Below are 24,747 nucleotides of genomic sequence, written 5' to 3'. Positions count from 1 at the left end.
GGAGGCCACAAGGTGGCGCATGTGAGTCGCCGCGCACCGGGTCTGGCTCCCGGGAGCGCCCCCTGGAGGTCAGCTCCCGGGTGACGTTCACAGAGAAGGTAGCCCGGAGCCCGGAGGCTGCTGGAAGGTGGACTTTGCTGCGGGCGGGAATGAGATGAGACCAGAAGTGTCCTCCTGGGTGAGCTGAGGCAAGGCTCCACGGGAGAACACTCAGCTGCCAGGGTAGTGGTCTAAAGATCTCAAGGTTGTGTGATCAGACACACACAGACGCACGCACACTCACACCTTTGTGCAGCTGGGTGGACGGCAGTCTTCGTCACCTCCCTAACTCGCCGCAGCCTCCTCCTGAAGGAGTTGACTGAGCAGCCTTCTTTCCCGGTCCTGCTTTGTAATTAATGAGCGGTGGCCCCCATCTGACCATCTGGACGAGATAAAAGTTCCTTGGCACTGAGTTAACCCAGAGCTGAATTATTTATCACCTACATTCCACCGGCTGTTTAAGTGATGGACAGCAAGTGACCTTGCTTGTCTCAGCTGGACCTGAGGTGCTGGAGGAAACCTCAGAGAGAGTCCAGGGCTCCTATGGATTCTCAACCTGAGGGAGGGGCCGGGGAGAGGGAGAGACCATTTCTGAGCTCAGCCGGAGGAGGGAGTCCTTTATACTCCTTGTGGCCACCCCAGAAGTGAGCGTGTTTTTACTCCCATTTTACCAAGAGGGGGGTTCTGAAACCCAGAGAGGGGTGGGGCTTGTACAGTCATAGGGAGTGGGCAGCCAGGATTTGAACCCAATTCTGCCTGGTCTTGGTCCTGGTCCAGGGCTCTGCCAGCCCCCTTCCAGGCTTCCTTGGAGGTCCCCAGCCCAAAGGGCCACAAATAATTTATTCAACAAATATCATTGAGCCCCCAATATATGCTGGGCAGCGGGCAGGACTTGGACATGCTTAGATTTCCTTTTCAGTTAAAAGTGGGATGATACCGGTGCCTGCTGGACGAGGGAACCTGGCACCTCCGAATTCACGGCAGCTAAAGAGAAAGAAAATCCGTTCCACTGTCACTGATGCCCCTCCCAGCTTCTGTCCCAGAGGCAACCTGAGCGGCCAGGTTCTAGAGTCTCTTTCTAGAGCCGGCCTGTGCTCTTCATATGTACATATCCCTCTTCAAATACACACACAAGCGGTCGCACACTGAGCCCCCATCCTGCAGCTTGCTTTGGTGCATCTTGGCTCCAGACACACATTTAAATGCAGTCAGTTCCTTTTTAACCACTTCCGGTATCATCATCCTATGGATGGGTCATCGTTGATCTCACTGATCTGTTGCTAGATGTTGAGGTTGCCTCCAGTCTTTTGCTGTTACTTCAGCGCTGTGATAAATATCCTTGTGCAAATGTCCTTTTGTCCACATGCAGCTGTGTCTGTAATAGAATCGCTGGGTAAACATGACATTTGATGACTACTTAATATTCCATTATGAAGATTGGATAGGAGAGTCATTTATGGTAGATGAAAATCTTCCTCCCGAATGAAGGCTAATTTGTATTCCAGCCATGTCTAGAGTTCATTTAAGGGTACCCATACATATTTAGCCACATGCTGAATACCTGAGTGTTACTCAGCCAAGGATGCAGTCTTGGAGCAAAAAGTTTTTATTCATTTTCCTAATTACCTAACTCCTGAGAAGTTTTACATAATTTTTGTTCAGGAAACAAATAGCTTTCACGATCACCACTGGTTATTGCTGCTTTGCTATATCCACATACGATACTCAAATATTTGAAAGCAAACATTCAGATATTGTAGTAGTTCCCTATTGTTACATGACAACTGACCACAAAAACTCAGTGGCATACCCTGATGAGTGTTTATTTAACTCACCGGTCTGTGGGGCTGCTAGGAGTCAGCTGGTCTAGACTGGGCTCAACTGGACAGCTCAGCTCTGCTCAATGGCCTCCTCTTGGGATCAGGTGGCTTGCCAGGCAAGTGGAAATGCACAAGGTCTCTTAAGGCCTGTGTTCAGTCAGTTCTGCCTCATTCTATTGGCCAAAACACATCACATGGCTGAGCCCAAATCCATGGGACCAGGAAATACATCCTACCCCTTTAATGGAAGGAAGTACAGAGTCACATGATAAGAGGCATGGATGTTAAGAAGCATGGGGAACTGGGGCTAAGGATGCATCCATCCTCAGATTTAACAATAATCTGTTTTTAAAGTCTTTTCTTGAATTTTGTACAATATTGCTTCTGTTTTGTTTTGGTTTTTTGCTGGCAAGGCATGTGGGATCTTAGCTTCCTGACCAGGGATCAAACCCATACCCCCTGCACTGGAAGGCAAAATCTTAACTGCTGGCCAGGGAAGTCCCAACAGAAATCTTAATTGATACATTGTGTTCTTATTATCAACATTTTCACGGATTCAGTTCAGTTCACTTCAGTCGCTCAGTCGTGCCTGACTCTTTGCGACCCCATGGACTGCAGCACGCCAGGCCTCCTTGTCCATCACCAACTCCCAGAGCTTGCTCAAACTCATGTCCATCGAGTCAGTGATGCTATCCAACCATCTCATCTTCTGTTGTCCCCTTCTCCTGCCTTCAGTCTTTCCCAGCATCAGGGTCTTTTCCAGTGAGTCCGTTCTTCACATCAGGTGGCCAAAGTAGTGGAGTTCCAGCTTCAGCATCAGCCCTTCCAATGAATATTCAGTACTGATTTCCTTTAGGATGGACTGGTTGGATCTCCTTGCAGTCCAAGGGACTCTCAAGTGTCTTCTCCAACACCATAGTTCAAAAGCATCAATTCTTCAGTGCTTAGCTTTCTTTATAGTCCAGCTCTCACATCCTTACATGACTACTGGAAAAACCATAGCTTGTACTAGATGGACCTTTGTCAGCAAAGTAATGTTTCTGCTTTTTAATATGCTGCCTACGTTGGTCATAGCTTTCCTTCCAGGGAGCAAGCATCTTTTAAGTTAAGATTTCGCCTTCCAGTGCAGGGGGTATGGGTTTGATCCCTGGTCAGGAAGCTAAGATCCCACATGCCTTGCTAGCAAAAAACCAAAAGATGCTGCAAGCATCTTCCAGCAAGCATGGCTGCAGCCACCATCTGCAGTGATTTTGGTGCCCCCAAAGTAAAGTCTGTCACTGTTTCCCCATCTATTTGCCATGAAGTGATAGGACTGGATGCCATGAGCTTAGTTTTTTGAAAGTTGAGTTTTAAGCGACTTTTTCACTCTCCTCGTTCACTTTCATCAAGAGGCTCTTTAGTTTTTCTTCCTTTTCTGCCATAAGGGTGATGTCATCTGCTTATCTGAGGTTATTGATATTTCTCCTGGCAATCCTGATTCCAGCTTGTGCTTCATCCAGTCCGAAATTTCTCATTATGTACTCTGCATAGGGTGACAATATACAGCTTTGATGTACTCCTTTCCCAATGTGGAACCAGTTGGTTGTTCCATGTCCAGTTCTAACTGTTGCTTCTTGACCTGCATACAGATTTCTCAGGAGGCAGGTCAGGTGGTCTGGTTAGCTATGGAGATTCACTCAAACCACTGTGCATAGTTCACTGATTAGCTGCAGAGATGACCTGTGTGACCTCAGTGTGGTCATTTTGCTCAAGGTCAGGGATGCCAAGAATGGCCTTGAAGTAGGCACGGGGCTATGCCCAAGCCGCAGGGCATGTCTGAGCCATGTCCTGAGCTGGAGGTAGACGTGAGTCATGTGGGGGGTGAGGCGGGGTGGGGTGGGAACCCAGGCTTCCCAACCCCTGTACCTGGGCCAGGGCTGGGTCCACGGCACAGACCAATCAACTCTCACCTCAGCTTTGCCCTCTGGGGCTTCTTCTCATTGCAGGGGAACATGGGTCCTGCTGCCTTCTGGCTCCTGCTCTTTCTCCTCAAGAACCCCGAGGCCCTGGCCGCCGTCCGTGGAGAGCTTGAGACTGTCCTCTTGGGAGCAGAACAGCCCATTTCGCAGATGACCACCCTCCCACAGAAAGTTTTGGACAGCATGCCTGTGCTGGGTGAGACAGACCCTCCAAGAGAGCTCCAAAGACCTCGTTGTCATGGGCACCCCCAAAACCCTTCCTCCCCATCATGGGTTCCCATCAGTTCCTCTGACCTAAGGCCCCCCTGGGCCGCCTATCTTCACAGACCTGGTGTCTCCACACCCCGGTCTTCACTACCTGAGTCTCATGGTCTAGTAGGAGGCTTTTGGTTGCAGGTGGCAAAAAATCTAACTTAAATGGGCTGAAGCAGAAAAGGGATTTCAATGGGGGCAGGTAACTAAAAAGTCTAGAGGAACTAGCTCCAGACCCAGGTAGATCCAGGCGGTTTAACGACACCCTCAGGTCTCAGTCTGTCTCCGTCCTCAGCTCCATTTTCCACTCCAGTCTCGAGCTGGCAAGATGGCCGCCAGTGGCGCCGGGCTGCCTGCCCAGGGAGGGTGTGCGTCTCTGCCACGTTCCTAGCCGAAGTCCCAGGAATGGCTCTCATTGGCTCTCTTCAGGTCATGTGCCCATCCGGAGCCAATCATGAGGTTCCGAGGGTTGGGCTGCTCTGATTAGCCAGTCGCGGCGCATCCCAGGTGTTGGGTGTGGAATGCGCAGCACAACCCCTGAGTGGGTAGCGGGGTGGTCCCCGGAAGAAAACAGGGAACTGTTTCCAGAAGGAGGACGTCTGCTGGGCAGGCGGACATAGCCAAACCCCGCTGTCTCCCCAGCCCTCTCAGATATCTGCCTGGCTCCCAACTTCCCGGGCAGCTTCTTTTAGGCTCAGACCCAGAATTTCATGTCCAAAGTCTCTGCAGCAAACGCCTCTCATCTCGCGGCCGGTTTTGGCCTGGCTTTGTGATGGCGGGAGAGCCATGCACCGTCTCTCAGTCTCTGCACCTGCCACTGTCAGATGAGGGCCGCGGGGTGGCATTTCAGTGGTGGGGGGGGACGCTGCTGACCGCCCCCGCCTTGAACCTGCCCCGTGCAGACAGCGTGCTGAGTGAGAGCCTCAGGCTCACCGCTGCGCCCTTCATCACCCGCGAAGTCGTGGCCGACCTGGCCTTGCCCATGGCGGATGGGCGGGAATTCAGCCTGCGACGTGGGGACCGCCTCCTCCTCTTTCCCTTCCTGAGTCCCCAGAAGGACCCGGAGATCTACGCAGACCCGGAGGTAAAAGGCACACCAGGGGTCGTGGGGGGAAACGAGTGGATTCACGTTCTGCCCAGTCTCAGCGGCAGCCCGTCGGGCTCTTTATTTGCCGTGGATCCTTGCCCAGGTTACTGTCAGCTCTGTGTGTGTTTCCTCACCTGCGAAATGGACCTCGTGATAGCACCTACTGCCATGGGGTTGTCAGGAAGATTACATGTGATTATGTTAAGAAAGATCTTCACAGCACCTGGTACACACCAAGCACTGTGCAAGGGCCAGCTGAGCAATTTTTCCTATTTTTAGCATCTTATAATGTTAGCTTCTCAACACTTTTCCTTCTCCCTAGATTTCAAAATGTGGCAGACTTTCACGATTTCTAACAGTTTCGGATGTTTACTGTGTGCCGTGTTCTGTACTGTGCGTGCATGTGTGCACCCACCACCTATCCTTCCATCCCTGCTTGCAACCACCATCCATCCATCCCTGCATCCCTCCTTCCATGTATACATCCATCCACCATCCATCCATGCATCCACCCTTGCATGCAGCAGTCATCAACTCACTCTCCCATCTGTCTGTCCACTGGTCCAGTCACCTATCCTTCCACCTACTCTGTACAAAAAGCCCCGTGCTCAAATGCACTCTTCACGTTACCCCTCTACACTGTAATCAGAGGAAACTGGCATTCTCTTCTGTAAAAATAATTTTAATTTCATTTATTTAAAATTGTTTTATATGTAAAATAATATATACTTTGAGACAGAAATATAGACATGTATACATTTACAAATAAAAATCTGTCTTCATTCCCCTTCCTCTCCAGCTCCTCAGGGTTGCCTAACTGTGGTTGGGAGTGTGTCCTTTAGATATTTATGTCATTTTACAGACACACAACACGCTCACACTCATGTGAATAAGTATGTGTTTATATATTCACGGAATCACACAATATTATGACACTTTCTTTTTCACCCAACAACCCGTCTTAGAAGTTCTTTCCAGTGTCAGCACACACAGACCGAGCTCAACCTTATCATTAGCTGCCATCATTTTTAACCAGTTCCCGTCAGTTGAGCTTTGCATTGTCTCCACTGCCTCTTTCTTACCAACAAGACTGTGATAAACACCGTCAGACATTTGTCTCTATACTTCCCTATTTGGGGGCTGGAGTCAGAAAGGGACATTCTTCCTGTTTCAGGTGTTTAAATACAACCGATTCCTGAACCCTGATGGATCAGAGAAGAAAGACTTCTACAAAGATGGGAAGCGACTGAAGAACTACAGCCTGCCGTGGGGAGCGGGGCACAACCAGTGCCTGGGGAGGGGCTACGCCGTCAACAGCATCAAACAGTGAGTGCCCGGCACGCGGAGCCCCGGGCCCCATAAACTCTCTTCCCTGGACCCCGTGCGCTTTCCCCTCAGATAACAAACCAGGGGATGACATCCACCTTCTGTTGAGCTGGGTCACCTCTGCCTCTGTCTCCGCAACTGTAAAATAGGGGTACTGATCATCTTACATCCCCAGGGGTGTCAGGACGAGTAAGTGGGACCTTTCTAGGTACTTCAGCCACTGCCTGGCTCATTGTAGGCTTTTAATACAGGTTATTATTGTAATTACTACTATTACCACTTTAATGTGCAGGCATTATGCTAGTGAATGGGCACATTCCATTAACCTTTGGCCTCAGTTTTCACAGCAGTAAAGTGGAGATCATTTACTGTTGGTTCCACTCTAAAACTTCCAGTGCATTCTTGAAAATCCCTGCGCTGTGGGAAACCACACAATAAAAACCACAGGGCTGTGGTGAAGATAGGGCTGGGGCCCAGCACTCAGAAACCTTGTCAATGACACAAAAAGACAGTGCGCCCTGGAAAATATGGCAGCACAGGTTTATTGTTGTTGTCCAGTCGCTCAGTTGTGTGGCCTCTTTGCGACCCCAGGGACTGCAGCACGCTAGGCTTCCCTGTTCATCTCCAACTGCCTGAGCTTACTCAAACTCAAGTCCATCAAGTTGTTGATGCCATCAAACCATCTCATCCTCTGTCGTCCCCTTCTCCTCCCGCCTTCAATCTTTCCCAGCATCAGGGTCTTTTCCAATGAGTCAATTCTTCACATCAGGTGGCCAAAGTATTGGAGCTTCAGCTTCAGCACCAGTCTTCCAATGAATATTCAGGGTTGATTTTCTTTAGGATTTACTTTAGGGCCCTACCATAGGTTTACACATGTTAAATGGAATAAATAGAAACACCTAAGTGGTACAATAAATACGGTGCTTTACTTTGGCCATGACCTGATGTTTGCCATGGAAGCAGGCATTGGATGGAGCTGTGAGTCACACTGAAGCCTGGGAGGTGGTTATCTGAGGTTGGACGCCTGATGGGAATGGTGTGACTCTTCACCCACCTGGTGTACTGAGGTCTCTGGGGGACAGAGTTTAGGTGTGTGTGTTTTGTGGATTCCTGCTCAGCTTCATTCAGCTGGGTGCAGTTTTTCATTCTCTTAATGTTTCTTGCGGATGAAGTGACCACAGGCAGATGTGAAATTTGTGTTACGCTTCATTCGCACCCTGATGGATAAATCCCACTGAAACGAATTCTCGTGTTCAAAACAAGTGTTACAGCAGAACTGACTGTAGTTCCTACTCCAGAAAGTTTTTGGACAGATGAAAGAGATAATGGATAGGAAATGCTTAGCAAAGTGTCTGGCACATTGAGTTCAATAAGTTTAGCTAATCTGTTATTTTTGTCTGTTCATCATCATGATAACTGACTCTACAGGTCAAAGCATTCCTCACGGTCAGAAACCTGGTGAATGAAGGTGCCAGGCTCCAAATCGGGGTGTGGGTACAGATCCCCCAACACAATGGTATAAACTCACCCTCTGCCACTCTACAGCTTCAGAGCTGGAAGGAACACAGCTCACCCCTTTGACCAGATGGGGAAACTGAGGCCCAGAGTGGGAAGGAAACCCGACAGGAGTCACACGCCCTTAAGAGGCAGAGCCCAAGTCAGTGCCCAGCTCCCCTGCCCAGAGCGCTGACGCTGCTCTGTCCTCATCTCCCCTCTTCTTCACTCATTTAGTCAGATGAAAGGGTCTTCCCTGCCGTGTGTTGTGCCAGCATCGGGTGCCCGGGGGGTGGTGGGGGGCGGTGATGGTAGGGCCCAGAGGAGTAGAGGATCAGGCTGACCTTAACTCATACAGGCGGTGGTAAGATCGGCTGGCGGAACCAGTTCACACTGCGGGGCGGTGGGCTGCCACCCCTCTTACGGGCCCACTGATTGCATCATCACACGGTTCGTGTACTTGTCAGGACAGTGTTCCAGGCGATGGCCGTGCCTGCTGTGCGTCCTGCTCTCCCAGCGTCCCCACGGCTGTCTGGAGGAGGGGTGCCCGCTTCTGATCTTACGAAGGCAGCTGTGGTTTAGCAGCAGCCCAGACCAGGGCAGGCAGTCGGGGTTCCAGGAGTTTGCTGGGGCCTGGGGTGAGGATGGTGGGAAGAATCAGGAAGGGCCAGTGTCCATATTAACCAGGAGAAGCTCAGTTTTGCTGCTGTGGCAGATGACCCCCAAGTGGACCCCCAGGCTTGTACAGGTGTGGTTCCCACTCACACAACGTCAGCTGTGGGTTTGCGGGGGTGCTCTTCCCCTCCATGCGGGGACTTGGGGGCCAGGTTCTTCCCACCTTCCAGCTCTATCATCTCAACGTGAAGCCCAGGCAGCCGAGAGAGCTGGAGGGCGGGGCACTGGCTCTGAAAGGCTTTCGTTGGAATTGTCACTCCTGCCCACAGCCTGTCAGCCAGGACTCAGAAGCGTGTGGCCTTTGTGCTCTGCTTGCTCACCCTCCTTTCCCAGTTTTCCCAGAGTGAGAGCTGGGGTCAGACCAGGAGGAAGCCCTTTCTTTCCTGCCTGACTCTGAACAGACGCCCCTCTTTCCCCCTTCATGCCCCCGACACCATCTCTCCTTAGATTCGTGTTCCTTGTGCTGACGCACTTTGACCTGGAGCTGATCACCCCGGACGTGGACATCCCCGAGTTTGACCTCAGCCGGTACGGCTTCGGGCTGATGCAGCCAGAACAAGACGTGCCCATCCGTTACCGCATCCGGCCGTGAGCGCCACACGCCCAGCCTACCCCATCACCCAACTTCCCGTGCCTGCGTTCAGCCTGGGTGCCAGGCTTTGAACATCCAACAGTACCAGCATTATGCCTTCCCTGCTGTTCTTCAGAAGACTGTGCCTGGGGGCGGGGTGGGGGGTGGGGAGAAGAGTGAAGAAAAGACACCAAGAGCTGCACAGATTATCTGCGACAAAGTTCCAACGTGAGACTTTCTGCTCCCAGCTCCTCCCACCTTTGTGAAATCCGCTAAAACTACGGGTGTATGTGCTCAGTCGCTCAGTCGTGTCTGACTCTTTGTGGCCCCATGGACTGTAGTTTGCCAGGCTCCTCTGTCCACGGAAATGTTCCAGGCAAGAATACTGGAGTGGGTTGCCATTTCCTGCTCCAGGGGATCTTCCCAACCCAGGGACCGAACCTGCATCTCTTGCATCGCTAGCATGGCAGACAGATTCTTTATACTGCGCCACCTAAAGCTGCAGCAGACAGGTCAGACTAAGAGACCTCCTCACTGCTGTGTCACCAACCCCCAAGGGATCGCCATCCAATGCCCTGGGTGTGGTCCAGGCCATAACAAGTCAAAGCAGACGCTGGCCGTAAAAAGGCCATTCAGGGTCTAGCAGTACATCTATTGATATAAACTCTGTCCCTGAACTGTTATTAAACTACCTAAAAGCCAAAGAGTCTCTTAGCATGTCTGCTTTCCTGGGTGCCCCCTTCACTAGACACCTCCCCCATCTCTCTGTTCACACCAATCCTTGAGAAAACGCAGGAGGGTTTCCCGAGGCTGGAGCTTCCACGCTGGCTGAGGGCGGCCTCTGGATGCTGGGCTGCGAGGAGCAGGCTTCTCAGCGTTAAGAGTTCCGGGCTCCACATGGGATGGGCTCTCCCAGTGCTGGGACTCAGGCAGGGAATTAGCAGGACACAGTCCAGACGGGGTGGCCCCTGTGAAAGCAAGCAGCCAGGACTACTGGGGCTGATGGAGCCAAACAAGAGGAGACCTTGGTTTCTTCCATTCTAGCTCAGGAGCTCCAGCTCTGGGCCCCATCCAGATTGCAGGCCTGTTTCATTTGGCCCACATTTATAGAAAATACGGTAGTGTTACCTTGGCATCTTTGGAAGAATTGATTAAAAATGTCCAACTTCTCCTGAAAACGTGAAAGATCTGTCCACACTGGGCCTGTGTTCCCGAGGGCCACCATTAGCCAGAGCCGAGTAGCAGTGGTCTCCCTTAGCTGAAGCCCATGCGCTCTGGGTCACCAGCATTTCTACTTGGTCTGCTTTTCCATTCACAGTACCTCCCGTCCCCCGAAGGCACCGAAGTTTGAGAGCCTTGTTTCTACTCTTAGAGGTGGTATTGTAGGAGGTGGTGGATTGTTTCTCAGACCAACGGTCCTTTCTATCCTGGGTGCACCACCCTTTGATCAAACAGATCAGTGATGAAAACTTGCCTTTGCATTTAGGGAAGAAAACAAAAGACAGATCAAAGAGAAAAATTGCCTAGAAGCCGTTATTAGGATTATAAGTATTCTTGTTAATATTAGGTCCTGTTTATTGAAGACCCTCTAAATGCCTGTGACAGGAACAGTTTCTATTTTGATGGCATCTCTGGGAAGAGAGGATGGTTACATGCTCTTTATAGATGAGGAAATGGGCTTCAGAGAGGTGAAGTGACCTGCCTAGGGTCACACAGCTTACAAGCTAATAGAATTTCACAGACAGACTTACTCTCCCAGCAGCAAATGCTAGATGGACAGCTCTGTGCTCCTTGAGCTCAGAGGGGTGGTGGAGGGGCAGTTCTGTTTGGCAGCAGACCGCAGACAGAGCCCAAGGCACCCATGGGTGGATAGAGACACGCATACACACATAACTAGGTCTCTGTAGCTTCAGCTGGAGGGATAAGAGAAGACCTTAGATCTCTGAATGTTCTGGGGTCCAGTCTCTTCTCAGGGAGGCACCGGGGCTTGGGGGCTTCCCTGGCCCCCTATCCCCCAGGCGGCCCCAGGATTCCCAGACAGTCTTTATGATTGGCAGGAGGCAGGATATCCCCAGGGAAACCCATCTTCACGCCTGGGTGACCCCCGCTGCCGCCTGCTTCTTAACTCTGCAGGAAATAGGAGCTGGCAGCCTCCTGAGGGAGGAGGAGCCGGTTTCCATGGAAACCCTCAGCTGCCTCATCCTGACTTGGAGGGGAAGGAAGGAGGCCGGCAGAAATAGCTCCGGGAAGATCTCTGGCGCGTGGCTTCCACCCTGATGTGCTCGGGAAAAGCCCTCTGATTATCCCCTTCCACATTAGGGCTGCTTTGTCGCTGAGACTAGATTCTCACCCATATTCAAAAGAGAGCCTGTTTCCTTTAAAGGGGACACCACCTGGAAGCCACAATCATTAGGAAGAGACAATTCTCCCACCAGGCAGCCCCAGCTGGTATTGGAGATATTGAAGTACAGCTTGGGAGAAAGTGCTTTGAACCCACCTTTGTTTTCATCTTTTTTTATTTTTTCTTTTTTTCCTTTCTTCTAAAAATACTGAGGTCGGAAATACCCAGATGTTGACCTAACGGAGTGTTTCTGTACCACCATCATGATTATTATTTTTTGCTGTATTTTGTATAGTTGTTTACCAGTTTATTTCCTTTAAGTGGTCTCATTTTTTAAAACTTAAATTTGTTTAAAGAGGGGGCTTTTTTCCCCACTGCCGGTAACTGACAACATGTATCACTTGCTGCCAAAAATAGAAAGTGACTGTGAAACGTAATTCTGCTGGGGAGGGGTCCCCTGTGCGGGGTCACCAAGGCTCAGAGCCTGAGCTGTGTCTTCTGAGTTACAGAAAGGAACAGACAAGTGTTTGAGCGGCATTAAGGCCACGCCAGCAGCACCCTGAGACTTGGTCCTCGACAGTCATGGGGTGAAGGGGACAGGAAGAGGGGTAAGGTGCCCACCCCACGGGGGTGCATCACGCCCAGTGTGAGGGCCACCCCGGATCATCTCCCACCACTGCTTCCCGCCCACAGTGAGCGGGGGACCTCCCGCCTGCCCATTCTCCAGATGGAGAAACCGGCCCTGGGAGTTGAATCTTCTGGCCCAACGACGTTAATCTGAATGTTTTTTGTTGTTGTTTTTAAAGACGGTGTTTCGTGAGTAGCAGCGATTGTTCCACCTTGCTGTTTTAATAAAGAATTCTATTTTTACATGATATTGTCGAGCGGAAATGTGCTGAAATACATCAAATCATCCTTGTTTGTGGGACTGCCTCTGACTGTGAGTCAGATTGAGAGTTGAGTGTCCAGAGAGGCGAGGTTGGCGCCTGGGAAGGGAATGGAGCACCTGGGTGCCTGGCTCTGGGACACGGCCTTTCATGGACAGAATCAAGTCACACCCCAGCCTCCCCCCAAGTGACATTACCATCTCCGTTTTAGAGGAGGAAACAGGGGCAGAGAGTGAAGTGGCTGCTCGGGATCATGCGATTAATAAGTAGTAGACCCAGGCGGGATTCAATCACAGGCTCCCTGCCTCCTGAGACCAGGCTCAGAATCTATCAACAATCCCCCTGAGGGCGGAGGGACCAGGTGTCCATAGAGGACCTTGGGGAAGAGGCTCACCACCCAAAGTAAAGCAAGCAGAGAAAGTCTGTTACAAATCTGCCACATGTTCCCCATGCTTCATGTAAATATATGCATTTGTTTTAATATTTAAAAGAAGGGGAGAGAAGATTTTCTTTCTTTTTTTTTTTTTTGGCCACACCTTGAGGCATGTGGGATCTTAGTTCCCTGACCAGGCATCAAACCTGTGCCCCTTGCAGTGAAATGCAGAGTCCTAACCACTGAACCACCAAGAATTCCCAGGAAGAAATTAATTAAAATAGCTTTGGGAAAACTTGAAAAGGGAGAACGGCTTTTTTTTTTCTCTCAAATCTTTGAGTAAAAATACTGTCCTGAGGCAAATGTCCCTCATATCAGTGTCCTCATTTGTGGGGGGCCACGGAGGCACATTTGGTGGGATTGGATTGGGCTGTGACAGACGTCTGAAAGTTACACAGCAGTACTTTATGCATTAAGATGTTTATATTCAATACAGCAGACATTGCTTTCGCTCTCATACAGATACAGGAGATCAGAGGTGGTATGGCATCTCCACAGTCACCAGGCTCTTCCTTTTGGTCCCTCCAGCATCTGTAACCAGTGCTTTCTACCTCAGGGTCCAGGATGGCTGCTTGCGCTCCTGCCATTTTGTCCACATTCCAGCCAGCAGGAAGGAGAGAGGAGGAAAGAAGAGAAAAATCTGCTTCTATCTCATTGGTTACAATTTAGTTGCATGACACTCCTTACTGCATAGGAGACTGGGAAATGTAGTCTTTCTCTCCAGAAGACCAACCTGTGCCTGAGGAGGGGCACTGCACCCCAGCTTGAGACGTGCTGTGTTATGCTGTCTTGTTTACCAGTCCTGGTCTGAGCCACATGCAGGGCCAGAGGGACAACACTTGGCTTCTCTGAGCCATTGACTTTATCAGCAGTCTGCAGCTCCAGGGTTTTGACTTTTCGGATTCTGTTCCATAAAAGTTAACAGAAAGACTCCAGAGTTTTATTTTGCCAGGTAAGAACATTAAGAAATGCATTTGGCACTTCCATTATCAATCTATGAATGGACATTGAATACCCCTAACACAGAGAAGTAGGTTCCATATCAGAATTAAACAGTCACTCAAGAGTCAATATTAAATAACTCTAAAGTGGAAACAACCCAAATGTCCTTCAACTGATGAGGGGATAAACACGATGTGGTATATTCATACAGCAGAAGACTAATTGTCAACGAAAAGAAACGATGTGCTGTTCCATGGTACAATACAGATGAATCTTAAAAACATACCTAACAAAAGAAGCCAGTCACAAAAAGCTACATATTGTATGATTCCATTCATATGAAATGTCCAGAATCGGTAAGTCAATAATGGCAGAAAGTAGGTTAGTGGTTTCCAGGGGTTAAGGAGCAGAGGTTATGGGGAGAACAAGAGGTCTTTTACATTCGGATGGTAAAAATCAGATCAGCTACTCCCTTGTTTAAAACCCATTAACTCCATTGCAATAAAATCCAGACACTTCCAGACAACCCTCGCCTACATGGTCTTTCTCTCCTCCTCTGTTTTTTTCTCCCACTCCATCTCAGTCCATTCTCACCCTCCCATACTCCGCCCTAGCCACAGCTGCCATCTTCTGTCTCCTTGAGCCCTCTAGCCTGCCCCAGGGCCTTTGCACCCACTCTCCTTTCTACCTTTATAGCTTGGTGATCACTCTGACTTAAGACTCATCAGCAGCATCACTCTCAGAGATTTCTTGAGTTGAAGTCACTGCCTTTCCTTCCCTTTATTCTTTTTTTTTTTTTTTTCTTGATTCCCTATGCATTTTTATTCTCCCATTTAGTCAATTTTTCATCTTGCCTGCACTTAGAGGCTGCCTATGAATTCGTTACCACTGATTGTGTTAGCTGTTGTAAATAAATAATCGCTGCTTGGACTGTCTGCACGATGGGAGGTGAACAGGACTCTACTTCTGAGCACAAACTTCCTGGAGCTCAGCCCAAGAAGGAGGACAGGGAGGATCACCATTTTCTACACAGCACAGCAGCAGACGTTTTCTAAAGGAAGGAGGGTTTTAAATAAAGCAACAATGAACATTTCAGCAGAAATGATACCACCATCCTGACAATCGTCCATTTTGTTCTGGCAGAAGACTGTATTGATTTTGGGGCTTCCCTGGTGGCTTAGATGGTAAAGTATCTACCTGCAGTGTTGGGGACCCAGGTTTGATTCCTGGGTCAGGAAGATTCCCTGGAGCAAGAACTGGCAACCCACTCCAGTATTCTTGGCTGGAGAATCCCATGGACAGAGGAGCCTGGTGGACCAGTAGCCCTGCAACCGTGGGGTCACAAAGAGTTGGACAGGACTGAGTGATAGATAGCATGACATGATGTGATTAAAATCAGAACATGAGGCTAGACTGTCATGACATGCATGATTCTTGGATACACGCTAAGATAATCAAGAGGGAAGTATTTCACAGTCCACTTTTAAAAAATTAAATAGTTAATATACAATAAATCAGTCACTCAGTCATGTCTGACTCTTTGAGACTCTATGGACTGTATCCCACCAGGCTCCTCTGTCCATGGAATTTTCCAGGCAAGAATACTGGAGTGACTTGCCATTTCCTACTCCAGGGGTTCCCATTATTTGTAGTCTTACACTTTTACTTCCTTCCTTCACAGGGAGTATCAATACTAGATTATTTTTAAATGTCTCTGTTTATGTCTCCTGTTTAAATGTGAGCTCCAAGAGGGTGGGTTGGTTTCCCCACTGCTGCATTCCCAGCATGCAGCCTAAGCTCAACACCTAGTAGGTGCTTGGGGAATACATGCTAATATGTGAGTGAATGGCGTTTTTCTCAACTTCGGAGAGTTTGTCCTTTATCTAGACAGTGTGGAGTCATAAAGGATTATAAGCAGGGGAGTGAGTTGGTCACACTTATGCCTTTAAAGGTCAACCCTCGTCACAATGGGGAGATTGGAGTCAAGGAAGTAGAAAACTAGGGAAGGCAGATGAGAGGGAAGGCAGAGGAGATCAGGTCAGCATGGACAAGGGCGATGGGAAAGAGGTGGAAGAGAGATCAGTCCCCAAAGACCAGGAGGGCTGGATTTAATGAAATATTATCTTCGGAGAATCAGCTAATTAGCTCTTGATCTCTGTGGCTTTGATTTCCTCCTTTTGCTGACTCGCGTCTTTTCTATTGTATCTTGGAGTTCCCAGGCTCTTCTGTGGGTGAGAGGTATCAGTTTACCTCTAATTGCTCTGCTGGAAGCCCATGCCTCAGTCCATCCTGTATTTCATCATAGTTTGGCCACAGACCCTGGATGGAAGTCAGTGGTTTTGGCAAAGTCCTGGCCATCAAGGAGCTCAGGTTTACCAATCTCCCTCTGTGAGGACCCTCTGGTGGCATCCACATTTTCTCCCAGGGAGGGAGTTCAAGAGATCAGGCCATGGCTTAGCACAGAGCATTACCTGTAGTAAACACTTCAAAACGGTAGGTGGTAGATGGTGGGGATGTCTGAGAAAGTGCATAGATTCGTGGGTGACTAGGTGGGTAGATGTGTGAATATCTGGGCTGGATGAGTGATTGGGTAGGGATGAATGAGTAAGTAGAGGCATGGGTGAGTGGATGGTAGGTGAATGAATGAATAGGTGGATAAGTGATTGGGTATATGGATGGATGGGTGAGTGGCTGGATGGATGAATGGGCAGAATGACAGGTGGAAAGATGCTATATTGGGTGGGTAGATGCATGGATAAATGGTAGGGGAGTGAATGCGTGGGTGAAAAGATGGATACTGGGTGGAATACATGGATGAATGGAAAGAAAGATGGATGAGTGAGCAAGTGAGTGCACAGGTTGATGGGTAAGTAAGTAAATAAATGGGTGGGTGTATATCTGGGTACTTTGGTGGCTGAGTATATGGGTGGGCACATGGGTGGTTGGGCTGATGGGTAGGTGGTAAGCAAAAGATGAAGAGAAGAATGGGAAAATGTTTAGGTTGATCAGAAAACCAAGCACACCCACTTTCCAGAAACCTAGGCCAGAAACTCAGGGCTTGATAAAGGTAATCAGGCTAGCATAGAACAGGCACTAGAATGAAACATCTGGTCACTCAAGGATCATCCAACAGCTAACTGCTTAATGTTAGCTGCTGTTATTGTGGTTGTTAGTATTGTTACTAATGCTGTCTTAACATGAACTTGTTAGTGCTACGTATGGTGCTAAGCACTTCACGTGCCTTATCCCCTTAGTCCCTCCTAGCAACCCTGGGAGGTAGATTCTATCATTAACCCCATCTTACTCATGATTATGATTATTATTATTTGATTTTATTATTATTATTGGGTCAAAAGAAAAACAGGCAAAAAGACCAGAATCCAAGCTGCTAGAAAAATCCCTGGGGCTACTGGAACTGTAGCTGGGCAAAGCCATAGCATAGAGCAGTTGTCCTGAGTGACAGCCACTCAGAGATGTCAATTATTTCCCTTGAGCCTTTGGGTACCCCCATAACCACCCTCGGAAAACAATGATTCCTTCCCAAGGGTCCACGGGCAGAGGCGGGAGGGGATTAATTAGTTTGCTCAGTACCCAGAAGTGCCCAGAAACCTGAGTAAGACACTTAGTGGGGTTATAAATAAGTGATGCCTGGTAGTTTGGAGTCCAAGGAAAAAATCTGACTTCAAATGGACATGTCTCTTGCCAGCCCAGCTTAGAGGGGGATTCACTTGTATTTACATGGATGAGTTAGGCTGACTTGACCTCACACAGCCTCAGGGAGACTCTCAACACCTCTCAGCGGGTCGTCTGCCAAGAGGGTCTGAGCAGAAGACAGCTTGTAGCTTAGTGCTTGTACTCGGCTGCCCACTCACTGGCTGACCACTGGGATGCTACGCCTCTTGATGAGCTTTTTAGTTTTCCCATCTGTAAAATGAGACGGTTATACTTGAACTCTCAATGCAAGTCTCCTTCTCTGTGGAGCATTCTAAGTTTTATTACTCTTTTTGCACTGTTTCCTATAAGCACATTATAAGGAGATGGTAAACTTCTGATTAGTGGAGAGAATTGAATCAGTTGGGCTCTTTGGGACTTAAATGACAAAAATCACAACTCAGTCTGGCTTAGGTAAGAAGGGATATTTACTAGTTCCCATAAGTGGAAAATCCAGAGGCACTGCCTTCGGGTATGGCTGGATCCGGGAGCTCTGTGACATTGACAGGACTCAGTGTCTCAGTCTCTGGGCCCTACAGTCCCCTCCATTGGCTTTATTTCTAGATAGTCTCTCTTCTCATGATGATGGAAAATTCTAAGAAATGAAGACCAGATGCTTTCAAATAATTTATAGTCTTTTCATTCAGAAAATACAATTTCTAAACTGGGCACTGTGCAGAGCCTGGGGAAGCAGAGAGCAGCAAGACAGCTTCTCTGGGCTTCTGCAGCCTCTGTGTACAACAAGCATGAGCTCAAATTTATACCAAGACGAGGAAAGCAACATAAATGAGAAAAGTGACTTGAGTGAGGAACATTAAGGAGCGGTGGGGACTGTAGCCAAGAAGAGAGCGCATTCTGCCTAAGAGGTACGGCTGTGATTCAGGGCCAGCCACTCCTCTGTGCCAGCTATAATTGCCGTGTTACGCAGGAATGTGGGCCAGTGTTAATCAGTTCCTCTAATTTTTCAAGAAGAAAATTCAGAAATCTGAATTTTCATGTAAACTCCTCTGCTGTTGACCTAAAAACAAAAATAAACCAAAAACCCTGTGATGGCTACACAAGCAGAGCCTGCAGATAACCAGCTCATAACCTCTACTGTTTAGCATAGGGGATTGCCCAGAGGACTTGCATGCTGCTTACATGGTAGTCATTTATTTTAAAAAGATGTGTACAAATATCAGTTCAGCTGATTTGAGACTGTGAATCATCTTGAGGGGACTCTTCATGAAAGGTCTGGAGTCAGAGAAGAGGGCCATAGGAGAATTCTTAGCTAGTTTTATTGCCTATGTACCTTGCTCCCATCCTCACCAATAGGACTGAATATGCTTGGAGTCAGAGATGTGTATTATTCATAAGTGTTTATATACCTTCCTATAAGAAGATTATTTGTTCATTCAATAAATATTTATTGAGCATTTACTCTGTCCTTAGAATTGTGCTGGGCACTATAGGAATAGTGTGGCAGACACTGTTGACTGGCTACCCAACTTAGTCTTCACTTCTTCCTTGTTAAATAAACTTCAATTTTGTAAAGGCAGTAATTGGCCTAGGCTTCTGGTATGAATCTTATTTCCTTTGTGATTGGTATGGAAGTGACCCATGAAATGGAACTTGGTAGAGACTGCCGGGGGATAAAAGCATGAAAGGAGAAATATTTTTTTGCCACATTGGCCATCTCCTTCTTTCTGCTTTCGAATATGGTTTTATGGAGGCCAATGCCTGGAGTGGTGGCAGCCATTTTGTGACTATGAGGCAACAAGCTTGGGACAAAAAGCCAATATGTTGAATAAGGCAGAGAAAAAAATGGAAGAAGCCTAGGTCTGTAATAACATAATGAGCTGCTTAATCAACTCTCATACCACCCTCTTCCTGAATTTTTATGTGTGATAACTAAATATCCTTATTCTTTAAGCTCCTATTAGTTAAGTATTCTGATAGTTGAGATGTGCAAGACAGACCATTTCCTGCCCTTGGGTAACCTACAATCTATCAGATGATGAGAGCTAGCAATGAGTATGTGCTTTCTATAAATTCCTCATAATAATTTCCATCCTTATTTTACACAGAAAAAAAAAATCAAGGCTCAGAGAGGTTAAACCACTTGCCCAAGGTCATTCTGCAAGAAATGGCACCAGTCACCAGTCATTCTGACTCCAGAACTCACTTTCTGAGACACTAGCCACACTTCCTTCCTGAGTAGGTTTACACTGAATCCTTTGTACTGAGTGAAGGAATAAACAAGTAGTAGCAACATGACTTTCGCAAAAAAAAAAAAAAAGGTACAGAGCTGTTTGTACTAAGTGGGCTTCTAAGATCCACTGTACACAGATCTTTATCTGAATCTGGAGCCAGAGTAAGAACTTTGCAGGAATCAGGCCACCTGGAGTGATGAGTCTGAATGACACAGACTATCTCGCCTTGGGCTTGCAGAGGACTCTCCCCTGTCAGAGCCCCGTGACTGTGAAATTGCCCAGCCATTCTCATCACCATCATCCCAGTCCAAACCCCATTATCTTTGACCTGGACAACTGTGGAAGCCTCATGATGGGTTCCTGCTGCTACCATTTGTCCCCCAAATTCTGTAAAGCACACAGCAGCTGGAAGAATCACTTCAAAATACATAGCAGCACATGGATTTTCTCCGCTTAAAACTCTATCATGGCTTCCCATTACAAATAACAAAAAAGTCAAATTCATTCCTTAACCTTGAGAATAAAATCCCAACAGGGATCTGCCTGGCCTGGTCCCATCCACCTCTCTAACCTCTTTCCCCAAGCTCATTTCTACATTAGAACTTTTGCTCTTTCTGTTTCCCCTGCCTGTACCTCCTTCCCTAGGACTTCACATGGTTGCCTTCTCCCTGCCCTCAGGTTCTCACCTTAGATATATCACCTCCTCCAGGAAGCCCTCCCTGCCTGATCACCCTATATAAAGTTGCTGATGCCTCTTCCAGTCATGCTCTCCCTCACTTCCTCTCACTTTTCTTCACAGCATTTCTCACTATTCAAAAAATCCAGTTTATCCACTTAACTTGTTCTTTAACTGTATCCCCCACCAGAGTATAAGTCCATGAGTGTAGAGACTGCCTGATTTAGTCTCACTGTATCTCCAGTGTTCAGAGTAGTTGTTGTTTAGTTGCTAAATTGTGTTTGACTCTTTGTGACCCCATGAATTGTAGTCTGCCAGGCTCCTCTGTCCACATGATTTTCCAGGCCAGAATACTGGAGTGGGCTTCCACTTCTTTCTCCAGGGGATCTTCCCTACCCAGGGATCAAACCCACACCCCCTGCATTGGCAGGGAGATTCCTTACCACTGAGCCACCAGGGAAGCCTGTTAACTTGGCACATAACATAGTCGGGGCTCACTAATTACTAGCTGGGAGAATAGAATATTCAGACTGGGAAATACCTTTACCTTCTATTTTAAATTGATCTAAGGTTTATCGACCTTGACTCCATTGACATTCAAGGGTAGAGAATTCTTTACTGCGAGGCTCCAACCTGGGCACTGGAGGACGTTTAGCCACATCTGTGGCCTCTACCTACAAGATGATGGCATCTTGGATGCGGATCAAGATAATGGAGATGACGAGAAATGAACAGATTAAAATATATAATAATATTATGTGCAACTCTGTGGAAATGATTCTCAATTTTAGAAATGAAGGAAAGGGTCGGGGGGGGGGGGACTGTACCTTAGGGCACTATGGCTTGTTCAGTTTTCCCTCTAGCACAAGGGGCTCACTGCTGTGTCCACAGCTTCCATTTACTTACCAGGCAGTAGACATGGATTTGAAAGAGTAAACAAGTAGGGATTTCCCTGGCAGTCAACTGGTTAAGACTTCGCCTTCAGTACAGGAAGTGCAGGTTTCATCCCCGGCCTGGGAGCTAAGATTCCATATCCCTCACGGCCAAAAAACATAAAGCAGAAGCAATACTGCAACAAATTCAATAAAGACTTCTTAAATGGTCCACATTAAAAAAAATCTTTAAACAAAAAAAGAAAAGAGTAAACATGGGCCCAACTATGGCGTCCTTAGGGAGGCCTTGCTTACTTCTCTAGGTAAGTTATTCAACTTTTTTATTCATTTCTGGAGATTATTCGATCCATCCATTCTCCCCCACTGGACAGGGCGCTCCAAGGAAGGACATAATCCTTGCTGAGCCTGGCATAGGACCTGGCACACAAGAGGCTCTTAAAGCCAATTGTCCAAAGTAACATGAATGAATGAATCCCCAAGGTTTATAAGCTAGCTCACCCCTCACTCTCTCTTCCTATCACCTTGCTTTATTTTTCTTCTTAGCAGTTATCACCAGCTGCCACACTGGATATTTATTTGTTGATATACTCATTGCACACCTTCCCCCACTAGAATCTAGAATTCAGTTCTAGAATTAGAGCTTTGAGTCTAGAATGGAAGCTTATGAAACCAAGGGCTATTTAAAATTGCAATTTTCCCCCCTCACTCCACCCCCCCTCCCTCCTCACCACTCCCCATCCCCCACTCCCTTTCCTCTGCGCTTATCATGGTCTGACATATTCTTTGACTTTCTTGGTTTTGTTCTGCTTCCAACCAGCTCCACAAGGGCTGGATATTTGCGTTTGGTTTACAGCTGTATCTCAGATGCTTATCTCAGGGCCTTGCATACAGTAGGCGCTCAAGCCACACTGATGACCGGATGAAGGAAGGTGGAATTGAGAGGCAGGCAGTCGTTAGGGGCACATCCTTTGCCCAAATCCCTAACCCGCCCCCAGCCTTACCAACCAGCCGGGCCGGGCAGGCAGGAGTTAAGCGGCGAGCACGCTTCCAACCCGCAGGTGGCGCCGTCCCGCCTCGGTGCCCGACTCCGGGCGCTCAGAAGTGCGGGACAGAATCGCAGCGAGCGCGGAGCCAAGCTCAGCCCCGACTTGTTGATCTCGCCCAAGCAGCCGCCACCGCTGCCGCGGGAGCAGAAGAGGAGGAGGTGGATCGCGAGGCGCCGCCCGACCTTAGTCCTGCCGCCCGCGCCCCCAGCGCCCGCCGGCGCCCCCAACCTCGGAGAGCGCGCTCCGGCCCCGCAGCGTCTGCAGCTCCGGCGCGTCGCCTGCCCGGCCGGCGTAGGCCGGGCCCAGCCCGGCCCCGGGTCCGCCGCTGCCCGCGGGCGGGGGCGCCCGGGCGACCGCGGCAATGCGCGGTCCCTGGCCCTGGGAGGCGGCCACCCTGGGGGTGAGTGTTGGGGCGCGCGGCGGGGACGCAGGGGGACCCAGGAGAGGGGCTCGCTTGTCGCGGTTCGGCCTGTTGGTCTACCCAGGCTCCGCGGTTTCAGGCTCGGGGAGGGGGGGCGGTGGGCAGGAGCCGGGGCTCGGAGGAGACGCGCGATCCCCATTCTTGGGTGAGGGGGTAGGGCGTGAGCTTCACATGCCTAGGGGCTCAGAGGAGCCCTGAGATCACCAGTGCGCGGAGGGAGGAGGGCTCGTTTTGAAAAGGCCAGAAAATTCAGCTCCTTTCCCCGCCTCCCACCTCCCCCACCCCTTCTCTTCCAAGCCCCGGGAAAGGCGCAGAACCCGGAGTTATAAAAAGCCATCGCAGGAGAGGAGCGAGGAGGTGGTGGAGGAGGAGGAGAAGGAGAAGGGGGCGGGGAAGGAGCTAGGGGAGGACGGGCCAGGTGGGTCCCCCGGACTTTGTGCGCCAACCCCCGCCGTGGGGCAGAGGGCGCGGAGGGAGGGGCGGGACCCCGCGCAGAGCTTGCCTTTGCGTCTTGTGTTCACCTCGTCTCCGGAGAGACCTCAAGAGATGCTCCCGTGTGGCTTGGGGAGAGGGGTCGCTCCAGGACAGTGGGGCTGTCGTGACTATCCGGTCTGTTGTGACCGACAGGTGGGCACCTGAAACCCTCCAGAATCCCCCCAAATCTCTAAAGGTTTAGAAAAAGCAATCCCCCTCCCACCGCCCCACCGCCCCCACCCCACCCCCAGCCTTCAAATCCTAATTATCTCTGAGCGGGGGAAGGAAAACATACGTATTTTTTTTTTTTTAAAGAAGAAAAGTTTTTTCATTCAGCTGCCCTCCTTTCAGCATGGCGGGGCCAGGTGCGGCCCTCGACGGGGAGACCCAGAGAAAAGCGAGTTTCAGCACTCGACGGGGCGGACAGCGCCCCAGGCGGCAGAGTAGAGCCAGGGCGGTGGAAGCCCGGGGTGGGGCCTCCCGGGTGCCCCCGGTGCCTCTTGGGGGCCCTCTCCCCGCTCCGGAGGGCGGCCCCTCCCTCCAGTCACGGGGTGGGGCGGACTTCAGCACCGGCGGGAGGGACAGCGCCCAGCCCGGCTGCGGCCCTGAGCGGCTTAAGAGCCGGGAAGGTCAAGGCCGGCCGAGGCCGGGGTGGAGAGGTGGGGAGGGGCCGCGCACAGCTCCTTGTCCGCTGACCTGCGTCCGCTTTCTGCCTCGCAGCCGTCGGGATGGAGGTGAGAAGACGGCCGTGACGCGCGCCCTCGCGGCCCCCTGCACCCCCAGCAGCCCACAGCGCTCCCTGCCCCCCTCCCCCGCGGCGGCCGGCCTCGCCGTCCAGTGACAGCGGCCTGGGGGGGCAGGGGGGGCGGGGGCGGCCGGACCAGCGATGCCGGCGGGCATGACGAAGCATGGCTCCCGTTCCACTAGCTCGCTGCCACCCGAGCCCATGGAGATCGTGCGCAGCAAGGCGTGCTCGAGGCGCGTCCGCCTCAATGTCGGTGGGCTGGCACACGAGGTGCTCTGGCGCACCCTGGACCGCCTGCCCCGCACGCGGCTGGGCAAGCTCCGCGACTGCAACACGCACGACTCGCTGCTGGAGGTGTGCGACGACTACAGCCTCGACGACAACGAGTACTTCTTCGACCGCCACCCCGGCGCCTTCACCTCCATCCTGAACTTCTACCGCACCGGGCGGCTGCACATGATGGAGGAGATGTGCGCGCTCAGCTTCAGCCAAGAGCTGGACTACTGGGGCATCGACGAAATCTACCTGGAGTCCTGCTGCCAGGCCCGCTACCACCAGAAGAAGGAACAAATGAACGAGGAGCTCAAGCGCGAGGCGGAGACGCTCCGCGAGCGGGAGGGCGAGGAGTTCGACAACACGTGCTGCGCGGAGAAGAGGAAGAAACTCTGGGACTTACTGGAGAAGCCCAATTCCTCTGTGGCCGCCAAGGTGAGTGTGGAATCCGGACGGGGCTGGGGTGGGGGGGTGGTTCTGCCTGCGTGCCC

At 50.1% G+C, this 24,747-nt stretch overlaps 2 protein-coding genes across 5 annotated transcripts in view; both read left to right on the top strand.

Annotated features, from left to right (window-relative positions):
• PTGIS (prostaglandin I2 synthase) overlaps positions 1–9,926 on the top strand; it is a 46,124-nt gene extending 36,198 nt beyond the window's left edge. For all 4 annotated transcript variants that reach the window (XM_043883604.1, XM_043883605.1, XM_043883603.1 and 1 more), the window contains 4 exons: positions 3,845–4,013; positions 4,972–5,153; positions 6,331–6,482; positions 9,099–9,926. In XM_043883604.1, the coding sequence (XP_043739539.1) occupies positions 3,845–4,013; positions 4,972–5,153; positions 6,331–6,482; positions 9,099–9,243 (648 nt within the window). In that variant the 3' untranslated portion in view covers positions 9,244–9,926. The remainder of the gene's footprint in view (positions 1–3,844; positions 4,014–4,971; positions 5,154–6,330; positions 6,483–9,098) is intronic.
• A 12,503-nt stretch (positions 9,927–22,429) lies between these two features.
• KCNB1 (potassium voltage-gated channel subfamily B member 1) overlaps positions 22,430–24,747 on the top strand; it is a 112,060-nt gene continuing 109,742 nt past the window's right edge. The window contains exons 1-2 of the mRNA XM_043884104.1: positions 22,430–22,743; positions 23,959–24,691. Coding sequence (XP_043740039.1) covers positions 24,125–24,691 — 567 coding nt within the window. The 5' untranslated portion in view covers positions 22,430–22,743; positions 23,959–24,124. The remainder of the gene's footprint in view (positions 22,744–23,958; positions 24,692–24,747) is intronic.

Source organism: Cervus elaphus, chromosome 23 (genome assembly GCF_910594005.1).
Source record: "Cervus elaphus chromosome 23, mCerEla1.1, whole genome shotgun sequence".
Taxonomy (NCBI): Eukaryota; Metazoa; Chordata; class Mammalia; order Artiodactyla; family Cervidae; genus Cervus; species Cervus elaphus.
The sequence above is the reverse complement of the archived record's forward strand: the minus strand, read 5'-3'. Positions and strand labels throughout refer to the sequence as shown.